Source organism: Dermacentor albipictus, chromosome 3, assembly GCF_038994185.2.
Source record: "Dermacentor albipictus isolate Rhodes 1998 colony chromosome 3, USDA_Dalb.pri_finalv2, whole genome shotgun sequence".
NCBI lineage: Eukaryota > Metazoa > Arthropoda > Arachnida > Ixodida > Ixodidae > Dermacentor > Dermacentor albipictus.
In genome coordinates this window covers 116,420,325-116,445,958 of record NC_091823.1, presented here as the reverse complement: position 1 = coordinate 116,445,958, position 25,634 = coordinate 116,420,325, and the positions used below count along the sequence as shown (strand labels likewise).

Sequence of the window (25,634 nt, the reverse complement as noted above, 5' to 3'; positions counted from 1 at the left end):
TTCCCGTAACACTTTTCACTCCTTACAGTGCCAGCTACATGTGTGCACCTACTGATCCTGCTGAATATCGCCTTGCGTGGAGTGGTCGCTCATGTTTCTTTGTCTCCACGGTGCATACCGGTGTGTGGCTTCAAAACATGCGTGTCTGTGTGCACTGGAGCGCGCTGTCTGCCGGGCATCTGCACCGTCATTTCATATGCAGTCTTGTCTTTCGCAACACTTAACTGGTCGTTGGCTTCGCTTGGGCGACTCTACCAATCCAGCACGCGCCGCTCGAGGAACTTGTCCATGCCGCTTTTATGCATTTTGAGCTGTTGCGCCTACCGTCCTTGCATTGCAATTGCAGCGAGCGAGTTATGAGAGAGTTGTAGCTCAGCGGGCCAGCGTAGACACCACTGCGCATTTTGCACCACGCATGCGCAAAGGCATATACACTGGATCATCATCATCATCATCATCATCATCATCATCAGCCTGGTTACGCCCACTGCAGGGCAAAGGCATCTCCTATACTTCTCCAACTACCCCGGTCATGTACTAATTGTGGCCATGTTGTCCCTGCAAACTTCTTAATCTCATCCGGCCACCTAACTTTCTGCCGCCCTCTGCTACGCTTCCCTTCCCTTGGAATCCATTCCGTAACTCTTAATAACCATCAGTTGTCTTCCCTCCTCATTACGTGTCCTGCCCATGCCCATTTCTTTTTCTTGATTTCAACTAAGATATCATTAACTCACGTTTGTTCCCTCACCCAATCTGCCTTTTTCTTATCTCTTAATGTTACACCTATCATTCTTCTTTCCATAGCTCTTCTTTTCATAGCTTCTTTCCATACACTGGCTCGCTGAGCTGCAACTCTGTATTGGCCCATTTTGTGGCGATGCCGTGGGTGCTGCCATGTTTGATCATGTGGTGGCGCGTCCATTGCTTGACTGAACTGCCCCCATTGCCTCCGTGTTTTCAATGGACGCGTATGACGCCAGTACGGCTTAGCAAACCTCTGTTCAGGAGATGTCGTCGTCTATCCCGCGATTTCTCCTCGCCCTCCAGGGCGGTCGAAGACGCCTTGAGGACCCAAGCTAGTTTTCGATTTTTGGGTCCTGGGTCAAAGCGAATGTAAGTGCCCCAGACTGGCTTGGGTTCTGCGCATGCGCACTTGCGTCCTGCAATTTCCTTGGGTCCCCAAGCCGCTTGGGCCCCAAATTCTAAAACTCTATATTAACTCAAATTGGCTTGGGTGCTCTGCTCTTCATCCTCGGTACTTGCCGCTGCGGTGTCAGCTGTTGCACGTACAAGGGAGCTTCCATCCTCTTGCCTAACTCAAGCACAGGCTGTCTGCCTTAAAAGCAAAAGGAAATGATTTTTTGTTATTACTTTTTTTCTGGCAACCAGGTGTTGGGCGCCCACAATAGTCATGTTGCGTAGCCCACAACTGTGCAACAGCGCTGTTGCCATGGCCTTCGATACAGCGCGCTCTCGTGCTGTGACGCGATAAGAGGCGCGATAGGCAACCGAGATGTGGGCAAGGATGGCAACGCCTGGCTGGCGACGGCATGTTGCAGGTGCACTTAACGTAGCCACCTTCCACGCGAACTCGGGAATGTCTGTCGCATTGTACATTCGGAAAGGATTGCCTGGCATTTTGATGCTGCACCAGCGCGTGTGATCGTGTTTCTCTAGAATATGTTGGCTGGAGGCCAGTGGGGGAACAGCTAGCTGATCGCATGAAGAAACCATCAATATTGTATGAGCGCTTCGCGGTGTAGCTCTGTTGGTAACTGTTGTGCAATTGGTGTGCAAGCTGGACACAAGGTATTAGAGATGTGGTAATGGCATTTTTTTTTTCCTACGGCAACAACGAGGATTTGTAATCTAGCTTGCACAAGAAACCAGGTAATTCATATTGTAATTCATCGAATTCCTGCTATGCGATATGCACTTGGCTTCAGCAACTGCATCTACATTTATACGTTTACTGGATGGATTTGCCCCAGGAAGAACATTTTAGTGTTAATTTCATTGCATTCAAACTTCAAGCATAGTATGTGCCAGGCATTCAATAGTGACAAGGACACCATGTGACTCAATCCAGTTTTCCAATTTCTTTTGTTGGTGTTGGCATTTTGGAGTGCTGGCTCATTAGTACTGCAGCATATATTGAAGCAGCTTGCACGCATTGTTTGTAGAAGTTTGTGTTGGAACACATTCTCACACCAGAGCTTATTTTCTATCACTTTTTGTGTTTCAGTAGGTTCATTGGTGTCTCTTCAGGATCACATTGCATTATTATACCACGCATTCTACAAGCCTCATTAGCACTTTGGCCGTGGTTAGGTTTATATGAAAAGCACCAGTTGCTGTCACGTCTGTCACTTCAAAATAAAGTTGGAGACGTTGAGCTTTAAAGATGACCCTTCTTTCTGTACCTAATGATTAAATGTACTAGTAATTACCAGCACTAATCACAGTGCAACCTGGAAGACGGGCACTTCATAAGTGTGAATACTTCGTGGTATCGCTGCGTGGGTAGTTATTATAGAAAATCAAGCCAGTGTCACATGCTGGTCTACACGAAAATACACGTCCTTACAACACATATACAGCTGCATTAAAGATAGAACACGAATACAGCTGTACAGTCGCAAGCAAAAGTATGAAAACCGATGATACTGCGAAAAAAAAACATTTTTTTTTCTCTTTCTTCGCAATCTGGCCGTGCCGGCTGAAGAGAAGAGGTGGAGCCTATGCATGCATGTTCAAGTTCAAGGTTGGGGAGCTTTGTGCCGATGTCGTTTTCCTGAAAGTTCTGCTCGTGACTGCATGTCAGAAGCAACTTAATTTCTTGGCACTTCGCTGTGGGTGTTTGCGCGACTTTACCTGAGCAGTTTTGCACGTGTAGAACGTGAACACCATTGTCAATCTTATCCTGCTCTTGCATTGACCCTGTGCCTTTCCCCCTTCCCTTTTTTTGTTCAATGTTATCTACAGGTACACAGCGTTCCTGTAGAAAGTAAATGTGCATTCCGGGGAAAGTGCGGTGTACACGAGGACACGGACAAAGACGTCCCCTGCGTGTACAGTGGGGAAGGGCAGCCCCTGGATCAAGAGGGCCTAGAGATCATCAAGGAATTATGCCCCCATCTAGTACAAGGTGAGCCTGGTGCTTGCTGCCGTCCATTTTCTTGCTGTGGGAGAGGGTGCTTAGCTTCTGGAGCCTGTCTTGGATCCCCCTTGCCTTGCTGATGAAAAACATAGTTAAACGAAGTTATACATGGACATTAAGGAGAAGCTCTAAATCAGTTTAGTCTGGTTAAGTATTCTCTGAAAACTTTATTTCGTTAATTTTACGGTATTAGGTTGATTGTAGGAAGCGAAAATGAGTCAAATTTATATATATGTATATATATTTACTTTTGCTCCAAGTACTAATATGACCTAAAATGGCTGCTGTAGCAATGTTTGGACTCATCTTCGTGAATAAAAATTCTGTATTTAAAGTATATTAGTATATTTCCAAGAGCTACAGGGTCCTTGCTCATGGCAAGGATTTTAGATCTCCAGAAGGGCTAGCAAAACCTCAGTTGTCACGATAAAAAACGAACATGGTTCAAGAAAGAAAAACAATGCTTTATCTGCCTGGTTGCCGCTATGCTTTGTTTTTACGTGTCAATTTTTTCTGTAAGGCCAACTGCAATGGAATTTTAGACAATGTAGGAAGCCTAGTTCTAGATAGTGTATTTATAGAATAGCCTCCCTGCAAAATTTTATGCTTGAAATACAAGTAGATGTGTCATAAATAAGCTCTCAAAACTACACACTTTAGTTCCGTAGTTTAAGACAACGTGGCCATTACTGCTCACCAGAAATCGCACAGAATCTGGGTCGCTCAGAAACTGTATGGTGCCTGGGCATGGCCTCCAAGATCAGATGACATCTGTCTTAGAGTCTAAGTTCTCAGATTTGCCCCATGTGTGCAAACCATCAGGTGCTCAGGTCACCTGCCTATTTGCTGTTCAAAACTCTTGAAGTCCCACACCTTTGCCAAAATCAATAGTGTATGTACACTACTACTATATTAACCACTTTATTTAATCGGATTTCATTGCAGTTGGCCCTGAATTATTCAGCGTTGTTTATGTTTATGTAGTTTATGTCAACTTTGATGCATTCTGCCCTCCCTGCTGCTTTGCCAGGTGATCAACCAAAGTTCTGCTGTGATCTGACACAACTAGAAAAAATGAATGAAGAACTGAAACAGCCCATCAGCTTAGGCATGGGGAAGTGTCCCACTTGCTACAGTAATTTTGTGCGCATATTCTGCGGCTTCTGTGACCCAAACCAGGGTGACTTCATAGCTGTCAATGCATCTGAGCCCAGTGAAGAGAAGGAAGGCGAGCTCAAGGCCACTGCGGTCGACTATGCCATTAGTGAAGAGTAAGCACCTCTTTCTTGTTTTTGTTGTTTTGTGTGCCACAGCGGCTTCACTAGGCTGTATCAATGGCACTATTCAGCACTGGGTTCCCAATTTAGGTGCTGTTCATCGCAGAGCCCTTCTTGAATTTGCTGAAGCAGGGATTCTAAGACCTTGGAGCACCTCAGGCCTCTTACTAGCTTTTCACCCAGCCAACCTGCTTGATTAAGGTTTTCTTTCTCCAGCAGAACATACATTTAAAACAAGCTAAAGCTAAAACCATATACTAATTAGTTGTGATCTGAAGAGGGTACTTTATTGGGCAATTGCCACTCTTTTTCTGGCAAGAACAATGGATGACCTGTCGCAGAAGTGTGGCTACTGGCTTATCACTCTCAGTTAACATAGAGAGACACTGAATGTGCTTAAACTGGTAGAGTACTTAAACTGGTAGAGGACGCATGTTATTTACAGCATTCCTGCATTGCTGCAGTGGAATCACTGCGGGGGGGTTGAGGACATAGACAAAGTTCACATTGTTTAAATTCGAGTTTGTTTGTATTCTCCCACACAAAGAGAGTGCATGCTGAGGCATTGAACCGACGGTCCTACTGGTTCAACAGAAGGATACATGATATGTGGCGCTGTATGCATTATCGGAGTATGAACTTCGTCTGCAGTGAGAGAGATAGAGAGAGGGGGGGGGGGGGCAAGTCTAGTGTACAATGCACAAAATTTTAATGTATGCATAATTTTTATATTCTGTATCCCTAAGACATGCCCGTGTCAATACGCACTTAACATTCATTCTAAATCATAAAGTGAGCGACCAGCATTCAGTGTAAGTGTCCATTCATTCATTTTTATTCGGACAACCAGTATGTAGTTTCCAAGGGCGCCTGACACAAAGGCTCAGAAAGCCTTTTGGAGTGCCTGCCCCCAACCCTCCTTTCCCCATTTGCACACTTCTCAACTTTGTCTTAACCAAAACAAAATTTACTCGGAGGTCAAAAAAATAAATACTTGGTGGCTAAATACTAGAAGTAAACTGATTAGACGTAAAAATTTACATAAATTGTTTACATATGGCAACTTCGTCCAATTATGATGTGGCATCATGTATGAAAACATGAGCGTAAAACGAGCTGAGTCAGCATATATACCTCAGTTTTAGTAAGATTGGTTAGTGTGAGTGAGTTCTGCCTGTTATCATACATACTTTGCCAGTGTTTAAGTCATTAGCCATTGCGTTCATGAGTAGCTCTTCCATTTGCATGGTATGTGCAATCTTTTCAGTAATGGGATGGTTAAATATGGCAAAACTGGTGCCATTGGTTGCGGTTGTATTCAATTGCACATTAGTTTCTTTCAGAAGCCTTTGTGTCCTGTAGGTTAGCTGAAAATGAAAATAATCTGTTTCTAGTGTAACATTCCAGCTTCTCATTTCAGTAGCTCCTCTAAGACAACCTGGCCATAACGCAGTCATACATACTAAAGCAGACAAGTTAAATGCTAATGGGTTGAAACAAGCTAATAAAGTAAAAAGCCTGTCTCGCCTAACACAAGTGTGCGATTTTACATGGCTAAATACATAGTTTCAAAATATGGCGTAGGCTTTCAATTAAGCATTCAAGCTGAAATCATGGTCATGTCAAACAGTGTTTCTAGTCCAGAATCAGAAGAATGCATTCTAGTTAGCCCCCAACTTTTCATGTTTCATTTATCCATGATAGTTACAGCAGTGACATTGCAGTGACAGCAGTGACACTGAAGTGTTGATGCAAGTGATAAGTTCATGGCTCTTGGTTTTTCAGATTCGTTCAAGGTGCATTCAACTCGTGCGTCAACGTCATGTCAGTGATATCAGGCACAACGGTGATGCAGCTCATGTGTGGAGCCCATGGTAGTGACTGTAACCCCCAGTACTGGCTCGACTTTTTGGGCTCCACGCCGGAGGAAGGCGACGGGTTTTCGCCTTTCAAGTTCAACTACATCGTCACCTCGAAAGAGAGCATTGTGAGCAGTGGGGCCACACTCAAGCCATACAACCCATCCTTCCACAAGTATGTGCGACGATTGTTGTGTGGTTGTCTTGTTTTTACACGAAAGGTGACAAAATGCCTCTTTTTTTTCTCGCTTACATAAAAAAAAGAAGCTTGTTTTGCTTTGTTATCTTCTCGGCTAAGGTGTTTATTATGGTATGAGACAGTTGCCATAATACTTTCTCTTCCAATGGCTATACCCCTGCCTTCTGCAACGTCTGGTGACCATGAACTTGCATTTATTTGCACGTAATCTTTTATTTCTTGTTAACTGACATTACAGAATGAAAAAAGTCATTCATACAAAAACACATAATAATAATAAGAAATGCTGTTTCGAACTTAGTTTTAGTAAGGGTGGGAAATATACACATAGCATAACAAAAAGCCATGTGTGCAGTTAGAACTAGCAATAAGCAAAACGAAAAACCACCTAAAGTATATGAACATAGCATAAATGAATGGATTGATTGTGCTAGATTCATTAGAGTTACAAATCTTATTCGTCAGAATCACACTGGCCCTACGTAATGCAGGGGCACGGGCCCAGTAGTGAATTTACAGCTTCTGTGAATTAGTGGCATAGTTGACTAGGGTATTGCAAAAGTCCTACTTGCATACTTCTATTATTAGAGTCAGTTTATAGAATTGTGATATTGTTTTTCCTTGCAGATCTACAGAGTTGTAAACATGTCAATTAACTGAAGGTCAACATTTTCTAGATCTTTGAAAAAAAAAATACTGGCAAGCACTCAGGCATCCTGGAAATTTTGCTATATTATGTACTTGTATATTATATTATGTACTATATTATATACTGTATTATGTACTGTATTATATACTATTATGTACAAAACTAGCTTGTTTTGGTACCGAGGAAGTGGGTGCGACGTGACATCACTACAACATGGCTGGCTCTATTCCTGTGATTGCTGTGGTTGCCACATGTGAGTTAGGCCAGAAGGAATGGGTAAAGCAGTCTTGTTTGCAAATTTTTTTTATCGACAACGTCGTCACACCTAGCCTCATCATAACACGACATTGGCAAATTTGACTTTGCATCTCAATGTCACGGATACTTTGGTGACATCACATCCGGCATTTCGAAACAAACTTTTATATTAAAACTTTTTGTGCGTGAACAAACAGGGATGAAGAATAGGGGCAACACAAGGAAAGCGCTCGTCCTTGTATTGCCCCTATTCTTCGTCCCTGTTCGTTCGCGCACAAAAAGTTTTAAGATGAATCTGTTCGAACTAGGCCGACTCGAAGGTAAAATATCTTGCGGGTGTTTTCCAGACTTCATGCTTGCTGTGTGTGATCCTTTCATAGGCGAGAAGCACATGGTAGAATTTGCACAAACTTGCATCAGTACCTGTTCAATGGTTCGTGCAGGTGCTCCGATCCATTTGGTCCCAGCCAGCAAAAGTGCAGCTGCAGCGATTGCCCGGCGGTGTGCCTTCCTCAGGAACCGCCGCTGCTGCCTCCCTCGCCAGAGCCGTTCACCATGGGCCGCTATGACGGCATGCTGGTCGTGTCCATGCTGCTCTTTGTGCTCCTGAGCACAGCCGTCCTGAGCACATTCTTTCTCAAGAGCCACAAGAGGAAAACATCATTCCAAGGTACTCCACCGCAGTGCTCGAGCCATGTGAGCAGAGCCTGAGCCCGGTCTGCGTTTAGAGTGCTTCGTGAATCAGGCTAGGTTGGATTGTTACGTTTCTTGTGTTCTCCAGGCATTTATTTCGGCGGAATGTGCTTGTTTATAAGCTATGCCTTCAGCCACCTAAGGAGGCGAGAAGAGCTGCATTCCTACCCACCGCAGTAGCTTAGTGGCTAGGGCTTTGGGCTGCTAAGTGCAAGGTTGCGGCTTCGGTCCCAGCCATGGCAGCTGCATATCGATGGGGACGAAATGTAGTAACGCTTGTGTATTTAGATTTAGGTGCACGCTTAAGAACCCTGGGGGGTCAAAATTGATTTGCCTCGTAACCTGGTCTTAGTTTCGGCACGTAAGACCTCGGAATTTAATTTTTCTTTAGGGCTGCATTTATACACAGAAGCAACGAACCTGGCATAGTTTTGTCAAACCGTAATGGTTGCGTTGCAGTAGCGGTGCCTGCATGGTCTCTTTGCGAGCATGGAGCTGGACCAAAGTATACTTGCACTGTGAAACAGAGTGCACCAGTGGCAAAATATTGCTGGTCTTCCACCTGCCACAGGACTTTATTGAGACAAATATTGAAGGTGAGATCGGACAAGACAAGATTCCCTGAAAGGGCCCCTCACCAAACCCCGTAGCAAATTTTGGTTATACGCTGGAAGTTACGTGCCCTCTAGAGAGTGTTCAGCCGCAAGAATCCACATTTTTGCACTAATCTTCAATTGCCGTAATTTATGGACTACAGTCTGCATCCAGTGTTAATGTGCAGGCACCAGTTTTGGCTAAAAACAAAAGCTTTTCTTCAGATTGTCCTTATTTGGTAGGTTATCACAGGGTCCAATGCCTGCATATAGGGCAAGAGCAGCCTATATGCAGGCCTATATGCAACACTACATTGCAATGGTGAGGGGTGCTATTAGCAAAGCTATGCACATATGTGCTGTAGTAGTTGAGGAGGAATTGGATATTGACCTGATGTTTTTTTTTTTTTAACTTTCAAGGACAACATAGCCTGAGGGGTGTCATTATAAATTGGCACATCAACCAGACTGTCTGAGTGAAACCAGTCATGTACAACTTGGTCAAAAATACAACCAATGTTAGGAAAAAGAAACCCCTGTCTAGTCTCATTTCACAGATTGCCTACACAGCATATATATGCATTATTTATGCACATATAGCCTGTGCACTATAGTCCCAGAAAGGCAATAGAAGTTATCATAGGATGAACTTGTGCTATTGAGGTATTTGGTGCAAATGAAGCTGTGTTGTATGTTGTGCCAGTTAAACTGCTAAATTCCTGGTGTTTGTTCTTGTTACAGTTCCTTGTTTTCAGGTGTGTACAGAAAATGTTGTTTGTGCACTTGGTGTGTCTTGTTCTAAAGAAAGCATGTTTGTTTAGCATTGCTATGCTTTGACAGGATTTGTAAATTGTACGACAACAGAAGTTAGGGAAAGGTTATAGCTAGGGCTCCACATGTTTCCTTCTTCTTAAATTTTGCTTTTTCTTACAGCAAATTATTCATTTCATTTCACGTTTCTTTTGCTTTGTAGTGCAATTCAGAATTCTTCAGCTCTTAGCCATCATAGTCTCTAAATGTTGTCTGTGGAGACACATGGCTCAAGCAGTTTGTTCCAAATTTGACTTTCTTATAAATTTTTTTTCATGTTGTTTTGTTCAGTCATTGTTGATATTGTATTAACGTAAATGGCTTGTGCAGAATTCACGGAGTGCTGTGAAGAAGCAGAACCTCCTAGTTTTTCTCTTGTTGTGCAAAGTAAAAAATAGTCTTTAGTACAAAATGTTACCAAGGAAGAAGAAAAAAAAAACTCAAATGACAAAGCTTACCTCGTGTGAGAAGAAGAAACAAATGAAAAAGGAATTCTGGAATGTGTCCTTGCCACGAGTCTCAAAGTTTAGTTTTCCGTATAAGTCCAAACCTACAAAATTTCGCTGGGGAGATTATAAAATAGTTTGTCAAATTTCAAATGTATCCAGAAGTGTGGAACCCTAGCTGTAACTGATTATCTACAGACTGCTTCATAGGCAAACTGCATGTTTCTGGGAACAGTGGGAACCATGCAACACGTAAATTGTAAAAGCACTCGCAGCTTGAAAATTAATCATGTCTTTCGACAAAACTTAAGAGGAAACTTCAGCTTGGGGTCTCCTATCCAAGTGCATGGGAACTGAGAAATTGTTTCTCTTGGCAACCACTGCATCAAACTTGAGTAGGTTTGTTGCATTTAAAAGGGAAACTTAAAACCTTATGATTAAGACAAGTTTTGACTTAGACCAGCAACCTTTTAATAGATTTTTTTTGTAAATTGCAATTTTCGGGAAAACAGTAACATCACATTTACAACTCCTTAACTCTGCCGTTAAAAAGCATGTCATAGTTTTGTAAATTGCACCTAATAATACATCCAAGGCAGACAAAACTGATCTATTATACAACACTATGAAATGCACCATTATTACGTGAGTAGTACTACTGCAAAACATTAATAAACATTGTAACAAATAAATGTAAGCCGTAAATTCATATATATCAAATTTGTGCACTTTAGATGCTGTACAGACCCAGTTTACAGAACCGCGATATCTGTTTTTGGAGCAGAGTTATGCATTTGTAAGCTTCTATTTTTTTTTTATACATGCCAATTTCCGGCAATTTCCCTAAAAAATTCGAGACCCCAAATAGGAAATCTGCGTCCAACAGTCGCTAGAATTTAACTTTCTCTCTAATGCAACACATTTCATTCAAATTGGTCCAGGGTTTGTTTCATCGAAGCATTTTTGTGTTTTACATGTGTTTGAATAGACAGCGTAGTAGTTGGCCCCAAGCTAAAGCTTCCTCTTAAAGCAAGTAAGAGCTCTTGTCATTTCATTTGTGGTTGTCATGCTGTGGAGATGGGCGCCCTCTTTTGCCAACGACAACTTTGACAGTTAGCCCCCTTGCAGCTTCACGAGATTGCATGACACCGTCCTTTACATCAGATTCTGCAGTCTGGCTACAGTTACACACTTTCTGTCTCTTCTGAGGAGAGGGTGAGTGAAAAAGCACAGGATATCATTGTTATGTTTGTTCTTTGTTTGCCTCCAGCCTAACTGCTTCATTAAAAATTTAAAAAAAGATATGTGCATGCTCTTCCTGTTCTATGTACTATACTAGGTAGTGTAGTATGTGGCCTGAGAATGGCAACAAGTAACTTTTAGATTTGAAAAAAAAATGCCTCATGCTGTTCTACATTCCCCTTCCTTGACCTGCCCACCTCATCGTGGCCATCTTGCCTTGCCCCCGAATCTTCTGAACCCGTGGTTGCCCCTTCCCTTGCCACCATCATCACAGTGTCGAACTCGTCGGAGTCCAGTGTGTCGGACACGAGCAGCAACAGCAATGACACGATCAGGACCCCGCTGCACCGGCCCTCAAAGCCGGGTCGCTCAATTTTGTTGGCAGCCGTGGATCTTGGCTCCCTTGAGGAGGTGGAACCTCTGAGATCAAAGCGCTCAAGTATGTTATTGGCTCGAAAAACACTAAACAATCTCCTCCCACCACTGCTCTCCCTCCTCCCCTCCCTTCATCTGCTGCCACACTCCTCTCTCACATTTCTCTTCCCTCTTGCTCACCTTGCTCTCGGCTCCAGCCTTCTTGCGGCTGGGCTCCTGCCCAACATTTAGTGGGTGGGGGAGAGGGCTGCTGTGGCTTCTTCTTTGTTCACAATCTGAAGGAAATTGCTCGCCTAAAGTGATTCTGCTGGAATGTGGAATGGAAGCTTTGCAGTGGCAGTCTTGCAAATTGGCTTGGCACAACAGGAAACAACGTGGCTGACAGACGGGTAGATAGGGCAGATGGGAGAGATGCTAACAGCCAAGTATTTTGACTTTCAAATGTGTCTTTCACGGACACAGCAGACGTACCATTGTGCATCAGTGGCTATGGCGTCCTGCTGCTGATAGTAATTGTGACAGTACACATTACTGCAGAAGCTGCATTGTGGTAGCAGCCAAGTGCAAAAGTGCAAAAACAGCCAAGTGCAAACATTGAAGTGCCGCACCTGGAACCCTCCATTACAGCAACTCTCATAGCCCCTGTGTTGCTTTCAATCAATCAATCAATCAATCAATCAATCAATCAATCAATCAATCAATCAATCAATCAATCAATCAACCAACCACTCAATCAATAGACTATTCTTTCAACCCACCAATAAATCAAACATGTAGAACACCTTTATTCTTATGGCACCACAAGAATAGAACGAGGCAGCTTGGCAAAGAAATTTTACAAATGTGCTAAATATTTGGTGGTGTCCCGTAGGCCAGGCTTCAGCGATGTCGTGGCTGGGAAAAAGTGGTATGGCTACTACTGCACATAGGTACCCACATTTTCTAAATCCGATCCTGTATTTTTTGCAGTATGGAAAAAGCATATTCTGTATGCATATCTTTAAATGGTCATTAGCTGGTGTCTGTCATGCCACCTGTCCTGTTGATTGAGGTTGTGCCAAAATTATTGCTGGAAGAGTGATCCAGTAGCCTTAAGGCACATACCAGTACTACTAGCAGCATAAAAACTGCAATAAATTTTGCTGATACTGTTTATTAAATTGCTTCCATACTGTCGAAAGACCTACCATTTTTTATTGCATGAAGTTTCATGCATGGAGAGCCTTGCTTAACACCTGCCTAATGTTAGACTGTTTGAAATGTGTTAGGTACACTCTTTCCAAATACAGTTTAGAGCTGAAGGCCTAGTGAGAGAGAGCAAGCTGTTGCTGTATTCAAGACTTTATGTCAGTAATAAGGAAAGTAGCTAGGCTCATTTCCTTTAATTACTGCAGTCCAACTGGCATACTTTAGCATGCCATATTATTTATTGAAGTAAAAGTAAATGGAGTAATCATTGTTGGCAGCAGACAGTGAACATAATTAGAGCAGAATGTGTTTACACCAAGCTAATTGGTATCTTGGCATGACAGCAAACAACGCAAGTACAGTGCATTGGACAAGCATGGATGACATAGTTGTTTAATCCTGACCAGCGTTCGTTCCACAGTAGAAAAAATGTACAAGCAGGCAAAGGAAAAGTAGCACGATAGCTCCCAAGCATTCATGACAGGTGTGTTCTGAGGTAAAGTTGACATCCACCTTAAAGGCACACTTAAAGAGAAAAGGAGGTAACAAAGAGGTCTTTATCTTAAGAGGTGTGCTAAAGAGATGTAAGAATAGGATTGGTAGTAATGCCGCCGTGAAGTTCCTGCATGAGCTCACCGTGTCTTTATATAGGTTTCGACAGTGCTGGCTTGTTTTCAATATAGCCAAAGACTCAACTGAAAAAGTTCCAAGAACTTTCACTGTGCTACAACAGCTCAGATACGAGAGGATGCTCTGAAATCCATAGCATTACACTGATGTACTGGCGCTGCTGCTGTGTTGCTGCAAAATTTGAGAAATGGAGGCTTCTTTCTTTGTTTTCCGATAACCGACCTTTTACCGCGAAATTAGCTAAAATAGTTTTTACACAGTACTTCCTCAGTCTATACTGATTTAGTGTTTCTCTTTAGTGTCCTTTCAGTTAATGTAAAAGAAACCAAAAACAGCACCTCTTGAGTTCATTTTGCTGACTACAGTTAGCCATGACAGTGAAGCTTAAGAACCACACACCGAGGATTTAGTCATCATTGTAATGTACCTCCATGTCCAGCAACTTGAATCGATGGGATGCTGACACACGAGAGGCACTTGATTTTTTTCTGTTTGCGTCCACCGTCCATTGTTTGCACTTTTTTCTGGCAGTTTTCAAACATTGTATGATACTTTCACTGGGACCACTGTCGCATCGTTGCAACCAGTTTCCACAAGGACATGCTCGGTGATTGCCTAAATCATTCTTCCAAAAGTCAATGCCATTTACGATTTCCTTCAGATTCGTGCACAACCTTTCTCTTGCACTGTCCTCTCTGTGTTTAGTACGGGAGCAGCACTGTGCCTCTCCTGTGCCCAGTCTGCCCCGTATGTGTGTGTGTGTTTGTGTTTGTGTACAGTTTTTGATGTATCTCTGGTGTATCTTTATGTGTGTCTGGTGGTTTGGTTCTGGTGAGGGTTGAGCTGTGCTCCCCATTGTGTAACTTTCTTGAGTGCACAGTGTCGTTCGTGCGTGTGATGTGTTTTTATGCTAGTCTTGCACACTCTTGCTGGGTGTGCGGTTTCAACTTCAGTGGCGGCGAGGCTGTTGACACGTAAACGTGCTTAAGCAAAACAACAAAAGGTATCAATGCATTGTCACACTGGCATTGACACACTGGCATTGAGTATTTCCATTGGGTGCAGAGCACATTAACTCATTATAGTCAGTAATGGTGTCCAAGGAGGCCACGCTTTTGTAATGGTTCTATTCTTGAGAATGAAATAGATTTTTGTACGACCCATCAAGCTGAGTAACCAGTCCCGGCAGTTACTGTACCGTGTCGTTGCATGATCTAGCTGCGGGGGGTGAAAAGAATAAAGAACTGGTTGGTCTTCCTCTAGGAGCCAGATTGAATAGGAGAAAGTGAAAGTGACAACATCCGCCATGGACTGTTTTGAAGTGTAACTGTAGAGGATTCGTACCCCAGTGTAGCCACCACTTATTCTACATCCCTCTCTGCTTCTTGATGTGCAAATGTTCTTGTTTATTCAGCATTGGATCTTTGACATTAGTGTGAAAGCCGAAAATCCAAAAATCATGATGGGGACAGTGTTGTTTGCAATATGATTTTACTACAAGATAGTTTTAAAAGGACACTGAAGAGAAATTATTTCATGTGGATTAGCAAATTTGTAATTAATAATTACCCTTCTATAATTACAAGAATGCCATTCTTACTATGAGAGTGCTTGGTAAGCCAGAAAAGGCACAAAAACTGCCAGCTTGCCGTGGTGTGATACATTTTTTCTGGCGTTCGCTAAAGTCTAAATAATTCTTTATATTTAAAAATGTACTACATTGCGCTCTGTAGGATCCGATGACTCAAGATCGCAAGTTACGAGAACTTTTATTGAGCCAACGTTACCTAAGTACGAAAACATACTTCGAAATCCATGATATCGCACTGACGTACTGGTGTTATGGGGTTTCGGTGCAAAATTAACAAAATTGAACTTTTACCATTATCTTCTCTTCTCATGGTCAATGTATTAGTACCATGAAATTAACGGCAATAGAATTTTCAAAGAATACTTTATCAGTCTAAACTGACTTAAACGTTTCTTTTTAGTGTCCCTTTAAAGGAGGGTGGCACCTAAATGAGCTTAACATACTAGAGGAAGCTAGCTTTCATCCGAGGTCGGCACTGCTCTTTAGATGTTAGCCTTAGTGCTCTTATATTCACATCTTGCTCTGCAAGCCTGGTAGATGGCCATGGTTAAGTGAGTCTATCATGTCCATGTTGCACCTGAAGGCTTAAGTCAAATTGAGGATTGAGAAGCTACAATTGTCATCGAGGTAATACGCTCGCGTAGTGTGCGCTAATGACCTATTTAAATGACAGAATAAAGATAGTATAGATAAGGGGGTTAACCAGACGATATCTGTGGTTTGCCCTACAATGCACTGGAAAATGGGAAAAGTGTTTGAAAGGATGACCAAAGATAGAGGAAAGAGACCAAGACCAGTCTTAGCATTGTGGTTACCATGTGATAACTCTTTTTAAAATTTTTTTGCAAAGCTTTATTGTTTCAGTAACAGAAGACATTTGTTAACTCGTCATTGACCTCTATTCGTATAATTGGGTAACACAGATGAACACGCATTAATTGGGCACAAAAGTGAATGTTTCCTTGTACTCTTGTCTCTTTCTTGCTGTCCATGTCTTACTGTTAATTTGCCTTTTCATTGTATATAGGCCTAACTTGCCAGATACTGCAATATATTTACTAACAAGCATGAGCATATGGTGCAGGCCTGACATTGACTCTTCAAATAGAAGCTGCCTGTCTCTTTCTGCCTTCTTCTCTCAAAGTTACTGCATATAGACTAAGCCTTAGTTACATGTCATCATGGCAGGTTAATGGCAATATGATGAACTTATTGGCATTGTTGACTATTGACTCTCATGCTGTCTGTGTTGGCCAAGTTTGATACCAGTATGTCTCGTTGAGTCATTGCTGTCTTTTAAATACTGCACCATATGGCCTAAAGTTTGCTTTTTGAGGAACATATTTTTGTATCAGTTGCATGCAAAGGTCATTTTTCTTCATCTCTTGCTTGTGTCTTTTATGTGATGTACAGTATTTTGTGTGTCCTCACTTGTTTCGTGATTGCACTAGCATTTTCAATTCTCTGCAACTCGGCTGGCACTGTGCTTTGTTTGTTTCCTTGTGTTGCTTTTGCTTTGGTGTGCTGGCATTGTGAGCTTATACTAAATGCCTTTAATGCTTGCATTAGCTTTAATGGACATTGGCACACCCTCACTCAGGTAATATCTCTGTTGTAGTAATGTGCGTCTCAGGCAAGTCTGTCCTGGTAAGCTTATGTAATAGTCAAAATGCTCCATGTTCCTTTTTTCGCTGTCGTTACAGCTCCCAGAAACACTGCTCAATTCTGCAAAAATAACATGCATGCACAAATATTTAGGAAAATTGTCACATGAAAGAATATCTGAAGGCATTCTTAAGACATCTGATGAATGAAAGAATGTCCCCACGTGGAAAAAATATCTTAAGACGGTCTTCATGCAAAGACATTCTCTTACTCACTAGACGTTCTTTAATACTTCTTGCGGTGTTACTGCACTACAAATGGCACAAATTGAATTTCAGAATTGAGGTGTCGTAGCATTGTATGATGCCTCAATTCTGAAACAGTTCAGGTGTTTATGCATGTGAAGCACACCATTCTGCTAAGATACTGAATGCCATTCACAGTCAAACCATTATACTTGGCATTAGTTCATTCACTGACACTGAGAAGGGGGACAGCTTATGCATGCTACCATGGTCTCTCAATTCTTTTCTTCTAGCTGCTGCATAGCTGTTTGCATTTAGCATCCAGTAAATACCTTGTGATGCCAACCATTCTGCCCTTACGTTAAGCAAATAGATTGCCCTGCAAGAGAATGCATAGGCAGCACAGATAATTTCTACCCCGTGGAGCTTTTAAAATTAATGCGATTTTCTCCTACGCCTGAGTAGTTGTCAACCGAAGAAAATGAATTGCCTGAGCTTTATTTCTTCTTCTAGCCATCATTTTCATCTCTCGTAGCTCTGTTTTGGGCCGCAAAACACCATCAACAAGTGAAATGCGCAAAATTAATTATTCCTGTTGAAAGCAAGAATTTCCGTTGGCCATTCTTACTGGTTAGGTACAAGCAGGCGCACTCTATGTGCCCCTCCAACTTGTGCAGAGGTAGCTCAATGTGCAAGGGGCTCGGCCTTCGCCTCAATGGGAGGTTGATGCCTCACTATAATAAACCGACAGTTAGGACAAATGGCGCAGCAAACCGCTATCGTGTGGATGGTTATGTGAGAGCAACATGACTTGGCAGGTCAGGTATAACGCAGTGGTCTGTAATTTACTAACACAACTGCATGAGCAATGTGACTGAGCGTGTCAGGTGTAATGCGGGGGGAATAATTTACCTACACAGGTGCATTTAATGCTAAAGTGTCTTGCCTACAGCACCTGTTGCATGTTCAGTTTGCAGACAAGCTGAAATAAATGTCGGCGAGGTGAAAAATATCTCGGTGAAAAAAATTGCGGAATTCTGCAACGCTGGTCATACCGATGCAGCCAGTTGATGCCCTTCCACTTATGCCAGCACCTTACATGACACCTTCTGTCTCTGTATGAAACTTCTGAGGAAGTTTTCTGACCATAAGAAAAGTGTTGAAAGACCCTGACGATGCTACTTAGTGAAGGAAGGAGCAATCCGTGTTTTGATTTTGTGTCAGTCTGCATGTTTCTTTTGTGTTGCCTTTTATGTGTGCTGTTTTGTGCCTGCTTTTGTGCTCAAGGCTTGTTCTCTTAATGCTTGTTTGCTTAATGCTTGGCTGGCCATTGTGGTGGGAGCCAAGATCAGAAAATGCTGACGAAAAATGATCAGAAAAGACAACGAAAGCAACCATTCCCACCGTTACAGGTCGTTCTACACTCTGTTCTCACACATTCAATCCCTGTAGAAAAAAAAAAGGCAGGTGCATTTAGGCAAGTAACTTAAATGTGTAAATGTCATATTGCATGCTTTTTCATGCAAAAGATGCGCTGTGTGCAGATTTTCAACAATTTTATTGCCCTGTACAAGGAGGTCTCCTGGAGTCAAATGACAGGAGGTATCCTAATGACAATGCTCTATGCCTAGCACCCTGTTTTAAGGTACACTCAGTACTGCATCCCAAGCACTTTGTGCTTGTATGGGTGAATGGGAACTTGGTCAGCAACAATAAAACCATACATTTGTATATATTACAGATGTGCTCAGTGTTTACGGACTAACAGCACCTTGTACTGCTGTTTCTCTTCTGTAGATAGTTCTACGAACAGTGAATATCAATATTGTGACAATGACGCTGATGTTAGGTCTAGTTTGCAAGCAGTGAAACATTTGTGCAGATACTTCTATCACTTGCACAATTTTGCAAAACGAGCACTGTTGCACATATGACGTGTCACAAAATTTGATGACTAACATTTTTATAACATGGCATCACGCACGAAGTAAAATATGAGTAGTTCATACTTCTCTTTTTACCTCTGGGGGTAAGCAAACCTCAGAAGTATTCACTTTGCGCAAGCTCTGTCATGACCTTCAGAGAATGTGAGTATTCAGGCTTAAAATATTTTAATTGCCACCTTCAGAATAGTGAAGTGGGGAATGGCCACATGCATGTTTGCTACCTTTTGTCCTCGACACAGTCTCCCTCGCTAAACATGCAATTTAATTAATTTCACGTACTAGCAGTGCTTTGGAGCCTCGTGACAAGAGCTGTTGGACTTTGAAGAACATTTTCAGAAAAACATTCATCTGGGTCTCAACTTAAAAGTCTCCAAATTATTTTTCTGCGGTAGACAGAGCGATAAGATTAGTCTTATTCGGTTCCTTAAATTATGCAGAAGCCATTCATACTCCGTTTAGTGAAATCAGAGGAACTTCGTCTTTAAAAAAAAATATTTTCCAGAATATTAAGTTAGAGCTTGCATAAGATCAGAACTAGATGCTATAAACTGGAATTAACCTTGTACTTGAAATATGCACATGAAGCTACATGCATGTGTGCAGAAGTTTTCAGCACCATAGCTTGAAGAATAAACATTTTTAAAGCTTTTTGGTTGAAACCTAAGTCCCCCCTTTAAAGTATTCTGCAGTTTTTGCAGCACTATCTTCCAATCCAGTCCACTCTCTGCTCATTCTTCAAGATGTCTTCTATGACATGCTCATTTTTTTAATAAAGGTGATTCAGTCCAGTATAGCCCTCGAGCCCTGTCTATAAATTGCAGCTGCTGAAAGTTGCACATATATCTCCCGGAAATTCTTCATTAGTGTGCTGGCAGCACAGCTGTTTAGTTCACATTATTGCTCCCCTACCACCATTATTGCTTCTACCTAAACATCTGAAAGCTCTGTTTATATGCTTTCTGTAAAGCCTACCATGCAAGGTTCACTGGTAGCTGGAGCTTAGCTTATTTGATGGCAGTGTCCTTGTAGCATGTTAGTGTGTTAAGTGATTAAGTGATTCAGGGGACACAGTCAAGGGCTTACCTAATGCAAGATGAGCGTTCATGTGGGTTCATGTGCTCGCACCCTGGTTATTAGCATGCTGTGTAACTTCGCATATTACAATAGTTGTTCAAGCCAGAGCCATTACGCAAGGATGTCCTCAGTGTTGAACATACCATATAGCGTTAGTCGAGGTGCTTGTTGTGCGCTGAAGGCAAGGACGTAAGTCATCTTGGGAGTCGTGTGTTGACGCGAAACTTCCACATCTTGCCATGGTCTGCTGTGGTAGTGTGACTACTTGAGCCTAGTACATATTATGCTCTTTGCGACCTAGTTAAGGGACTATCTGTCACCTCTGCTGCCATAGCTTGTCGTGAGGTTTGAGACATTCCTTTTGTCGTCTTGTTGCTACAGCTCACTTTTAACCAGTCATGACATGGTTAAAACTTTATGTGGAAGAGTAACTTGTAATAACAACGATGGAAATCACATTTGTCAGAACTGTGCTAACTCTAGCGTTATTTGTATGTTAGCTTTCATCGCAGAGCAGAAGACACTGAGCAGAAAGAAACCTTTCCGATCTCACTAGCTAGTGAGAGCAGCCAACGAAGTCATGCCACACGAGGGAAATCATGGCAAAATGTGAGGGAAATGTGAGCAAGAGGGACACGAGCAGTCTTGTAATACAGGGTACAGTTGTGCACGATTATTACACTACCTATGGCATTGTGACAACAATGACATAAAACATTTATGGAACCAAATCAAATGTGAATCTGGCAGTGAAGACGCTAGATTCACTACAAAATGCGATGTGTACACTGAATATACAGTTTTCAAACAATTATGGAAGAATTTTGAAATGAGATGCTAGCCTTTTGGATAGTGTAATAGTAATCTTACTGGCTATACATTTCTAATCCACCAGTTTCCGACTTCGACGGGATATATACCATCTAGTATTTATTTCAAATATGTCTCGCTTATTCCTATGTCAGTGCAGATGGTTCCAAAACAATTTGGAAAATATAGTAGAAAGTTTGAATATGGCAGCTGTTCAGTTGAACAGCCTAGTCAAATTACAATATTTTTAATCATCTATTGAAAATGTTTCATCATTTGCACATCTGTAGTTGGTTGCTTTTCAGCTGCTATATGACACTATCTGTCGAATTCTGTCCCAGTTCACTTAACCTGGCGGCGCTCCAGTGCAAAGCCTATATAAACTCTGGTGTTTTCTGCTCTGGTGGCCCTTGCATGTTTTGTCTGTATTGCTCCGGCCCTCTGGAACCCGCCTTTGTACAGCCGACCCACGATATGACGAACATTAACGTAACATATTATTGGCCTTAACGAAGTGAATCTAAAAAGTTTCTTGCTTACATTGGCACGTAAGGAATAGTAATATATTCTGAGGCAGCCATTTTATTCTGGAACCTGCCAGAGAGAGAAAGACAACACACCCAGTGGTGGTGATACGTACAGATGAAAGTATGGGCAGTGCTCACAATATGCTTGTAACAAATATCGTCTATAACAGAGGTGTTTGGGCTAGGAAACAATGCTCTTGCATTGATCACGAGGAGATGACGTACCACGGGTGCTGGCTGGCAACCATAATGTTTATCCATTGTTAAAGACAACATATACTATACGAGCATCACCATCTGTACGAGATCAGAACACAGTTACGCATCGCATTTATTTTCTTAAGAAAGAATTGTCCTATTCTGATTGCGATGTGTAAATGTGTGCTGACTTCATGCACTTGGTAATAACCACATATATGTAGCCTTTCACAACAAATAAACATTATGGTTGATGGTGAGCGCTCTTGCATATGTCTCCTCTTGTCCTGTTCAAAAGTGCCATTTTCCTCCGCCAAGTACGTACCGACAGACCAAAATGATTGTTGTTGGTGCCATTGTCAACAAAGGTATCTTTGCGTGGAATGCAACTTCGGTATATCGGGGTTCGGCTGCGTGCCCTGCTACCTCCCATCCAGGCCTCGCACAGTTTCACTGACCGGTGCTGGTGGCGCCACCTCCATTAATCGCTTGCAGTGAGTGGTCAAAGCTTTCCCTACTCTCCGAGCCACTCACCACCGGGCTCACCCATCACCCTGCGCCCTGCACCGCTTTCCGGCGATGTCGCGGATGGCGGCATCATCAACGGCGTCGTTAATGGGCTCGGTAATGGCGTGGCCAACGGTGATGCCGCAGTGTCCAAGGTGGCCACTGGCGGCACTGGCGAGGAACCCCACGTGCGCACGCTCTCCTCGTTCGGGGCGACCATGGAGCAGCTGCTGCAGGCGGGCTTCCACCGATGGGGCCTGTTCGTGGCACGTAACCCCTCTCTGGTGCTGGTGGCCGCCCTGGCGGTCAGCGTGCTCCTTTCATTGGGTCTTCTCAAGTTCACTGTGACTACCAACCCGGTTGACCTCTGGGTGTCCCACAGCAGTCTGGCCCGCAAGCACATGAACTACTTCAACTCTCACTTTGGGTGAGATGACTTTCGCTGGCAATAACCTCGACCTGGTTCTTTGTTCTGAGTGGTTCTTTGCTTTTCCATGTGTGGATCCACACAGTGAACCGAATTGCCGATCCATTCCGCAGATGGATTGTGACTTGGCTAAGCAGGACCAAGTCGTGGCGTGAGCAAGTGAACCACGCACTAACCACTCGTGTCACAGTTCGGTGCCAGCGAGATTAAATAAGCAATTCGGTTCAACGTGTGTATCTACTATTAGTGACCGCATACATGTATCAGGGCACAACAGAGTTGAATGTTTCATATCTGCCAACTGCCCCATGTTTTCCATGAAGTTTGCAAATTCAACTCAATTCCTTTATTTGACATCCTTCCATGATGTACAGGTGGACAGACCCATTCTACAGTTTTACAGATGTTTTATCAGGTTTTATAAAAAAATAAATTCTGTAGGTGAAAAAGTTAATGCTTCTCAGTCTCTGAGCATACCTTTGAAAGTCTTTTGATGGTGAAAAGACATCAGAAGTGTACCTGCTTGAAGGAAGTTTATTCAGAAGGCACTGAAGCAGGCAAAATTGGTAATAGCAAGTTTGCTGAAAAAGTATCTGTGATCTAAATAACAATGTGTTGGTTGTTTGTGTCTGCTGTTCAAAGTTTTCAGCTGTTTGCGTGCTATGTGTAAATGTAAGTCATTGTTAATAAAGTACATAAGTATCCCATAAAAAGTGTGCAAAATTTCGAAAAATGCATGTTACGTGCATATATTACAAGGTGGCGGGATCGAATCCCGGTCACGGCGGCTGCATTTCGATGGGGGCAAAATGTGAAAATACCCGTGTACTTAGATTTAGCTGCATGTTAAAGAACCCCTGATGGTCCAAATTGTTGTGGAGTTCCCACTAACAGTATGCTTCATTATCAAATTGTGGTTCTGGCACATAAAACCCCATAATTCAATGTATGTTACTTATTCATATTTCGCATAGCAAGGTAATCAAATGAAGCACTCGCCAAGCTATAAAAGGCATGCGGAGATTAGGCTTGACATTTCCGCACCCTTATCTGTGGGCCCCTTGTTAACACGTATGAACACAAAGCAAATTGTTCTTAAAGCATGTAGACGCACATCTACATGCAATAGATCATGTAGATGTGCAGATTGCTGTGTGTTCGGCTCGTGGTTCGCATCATCTGGATGTGCCTGGAGTGGCTCAGGTGTTGTCACAATGTAGCCATTTTCATCTTCTGACAACCAGTGACCTATAGGGACATTGCTTAGATATTGATTGGCATATAGATGACATATGAACGGATGGATGTTAATGTATTGAGTGGCACGTGAATATATATATGGATTTCTTTTGCAGTCCTTTCTACCGTGTGGAGCAAATCATCCTGCGTCCAAAAGCCCAAGACTTCTTTATTGTGGAGAAAAATGACAAAAACACGACATACGGCCCGGCCTTCGAAAAGAACTTCATGATGGAGGTGATGCTTCATGATCATATTTCTTCTTTCAAAACAATAACTTGCGGGCGCAAGGCGTGTTTTTCTAAGCTCAACAGAGGGGTTACGAGTGTTCAGTGAAGATACAGCGCAAGATTCAGCAGACTACGGTTCATAGTTGACTATGGGACTATGTCAGTAAGTTAGAATTTGAGTGATGCAGCTGTTTCATTTACGCAGCTCATATTACAGTAAATGTTTGAGAGAGAGAGAGAGGATGCATAGAAAGACAGGGAGGTTATCCAGAGGTAGTTCTGGTTGGCTACCCTGCATGGGGGGAAGGAGTAGGGGAATGAAAAGAGAGAGAGCAGAAGTGTTTGAGAGAATGTTTGAGAGGTAGACAGGACAGTGCTTGGGCAGCAGGTACAACACCTGACCATATTTTATCGACTCATACTTTGGGTTGTACTTCCTGAGAATCCAAAGACTTGGTGGTTCGTATGGTAATGCTTGTCAGTCACATTTCTTTTGTGTAAATCCTAAGCGTTTGTGATTTAAGTACCCAGAAAAGTGGTCGGGATAGCCACCGCACTAGCTCGATGGCAAACCAGAACTCCAATAGGAGCCAAATGGAGTGCACTAGAGAAGGGGACAGACAGTGATGTCGTGTTTCCCCTTCTCTCGTGCGGCCTGTTTGGAAGCCATTACGCCATGACCAATGGTAAAGCATTGCATGTGTAATGTGGAAGATATAGGTTCAGTTCCCATCTGCAGCAGCCTGTCCTTTCGTCCCACTTTTCATTTCCATTTTCTTTATTTCACATCTAAGTTAAACAAAACACTCAATTTCCTATGTTTTCCTTGGCTTCACTGTCTGTTGGCTTCGTGTGGTTGCTGCCTTGCAAAGTTTCAGACCAGCCATGTAGCAAGTTGCCGAAATGCTACCTCAAGTTGACTTGTAGCCTGAAAGCTTCAAAAGCATCTTTACATTTTTTGTACGCTGTGCATTGCAGGCTCTGAAGCTGCAGTTGGCTGTCGAGGCAGTAATCGGAAAACTGAGCCCCGACGGTATGCTTCTGCACGAGGGTGATCAGGAGAAGTACAGGCCGGAGGATCTGAGGAATGTGACCATCTACGACGTCTGTCTGTCTCCGCTGGCGCCGCTGAACAGGAACTGTTCGGTGCAGAGTGTGTTCGCCTACTTCCAAGACAGCATTGACAAGTTGAACATGACAGACGGCATAGATCCATTCTCCTACCTTCACCACTTTGACAACTGCAGCAAGTATGTACTCTTTTTGGTGAACATTGACCCTGAATGCTTTGCAAGCGGTGGGGCCATTTTAGCTGATTTTGTGCTAGAATTTGCTAGATCTAGTGAATTCTTGGCTTGTTTAGTGGCAAATATGCTCTTTTATATTATTTCTTTGGGGGCAGATTTCATGTGTAAGTCTTCATATGGGACGTTAGCTCATTAACAGAATTATTTAGCAGGATCGGGCAGATGTTGAGTGTTCTGTTGGCAGAGACTTGGCCAGGAAATGTTGTAGGAGGAAGCCGTGAGTTCAAATAGCAACTATTACAGTACTGCATGGAGCACTTCAATGTTGGAAAGATCATGCCTTCTTTTCATTTTCTCTGCTTCTTTCTTTCAAGACATGTGAAACTTGACCTCTACACTACACATGACACATTACATAGTTCACATCTTTTAAATGTAAGGCGGTGACTATGTGGAATGTATGCTGTTGCATAACAATATGTTTCACTGTTAGGGAGTATGTTTTGTATGCTTGCCATTTATGGTGGCCATTATATTTATTGGTTTAGCTCATTATGTTGTGACTTAGCTTTGAGAATAGTGAAAAACATAAGTTGCATCTTAGAC

The 25,634-nt window shown here is 42.6% G+C and overlaps 1 protein-coding gene across 4 annotated transcripts in view; it reads left to right on the top strand.

Moving 5' to 3' along the window:
* Positions 1-25,634, top strand: part of LOC135915595 (NPC intracellular cholesterol transporter 1-like) — a 135,038-nt gene that overhangs the window by 72,914 nt on the left and 36,490 nt on the right. For 3 of the 4 annotated variants that reach the window (XM_065448711.2, XM_065448709.2, XM_065448713.2), the window contains exons 2-9: positions 2,989-3,151; positions 4,194-4,434; positions 6,226-6,474; positions 7,849-8,075; positions 11,464-11,628; positions 21,874-22,312; positions 23,668-23,788; positions 24,760-25,031. In XM_065448711.2, the coding sequence (XP_065304783.2) occupies positions 2,989-3,151; positions 4,194-4,434; positions 6,226-6,474; positions 7,849-8,075; positions 11,464-11,628; positions 21,874-22,312; positions 23,668-23,788; positions 24,760-25,031 (1,877 nt within the window). The remainder of the gene's footprint in view (positions 1-2,988; positions 3,152-4,193; positions 4,435-6,225; positions 6,475-7,848; positions 8,076-11,463; positions 11,629-21,873; positions 22,313-23,667; positions 23,789-24,759; positions 25,032-25,634) is intronic. The other variant, XM_065448712.2, reaches the window with a different exon arrangement.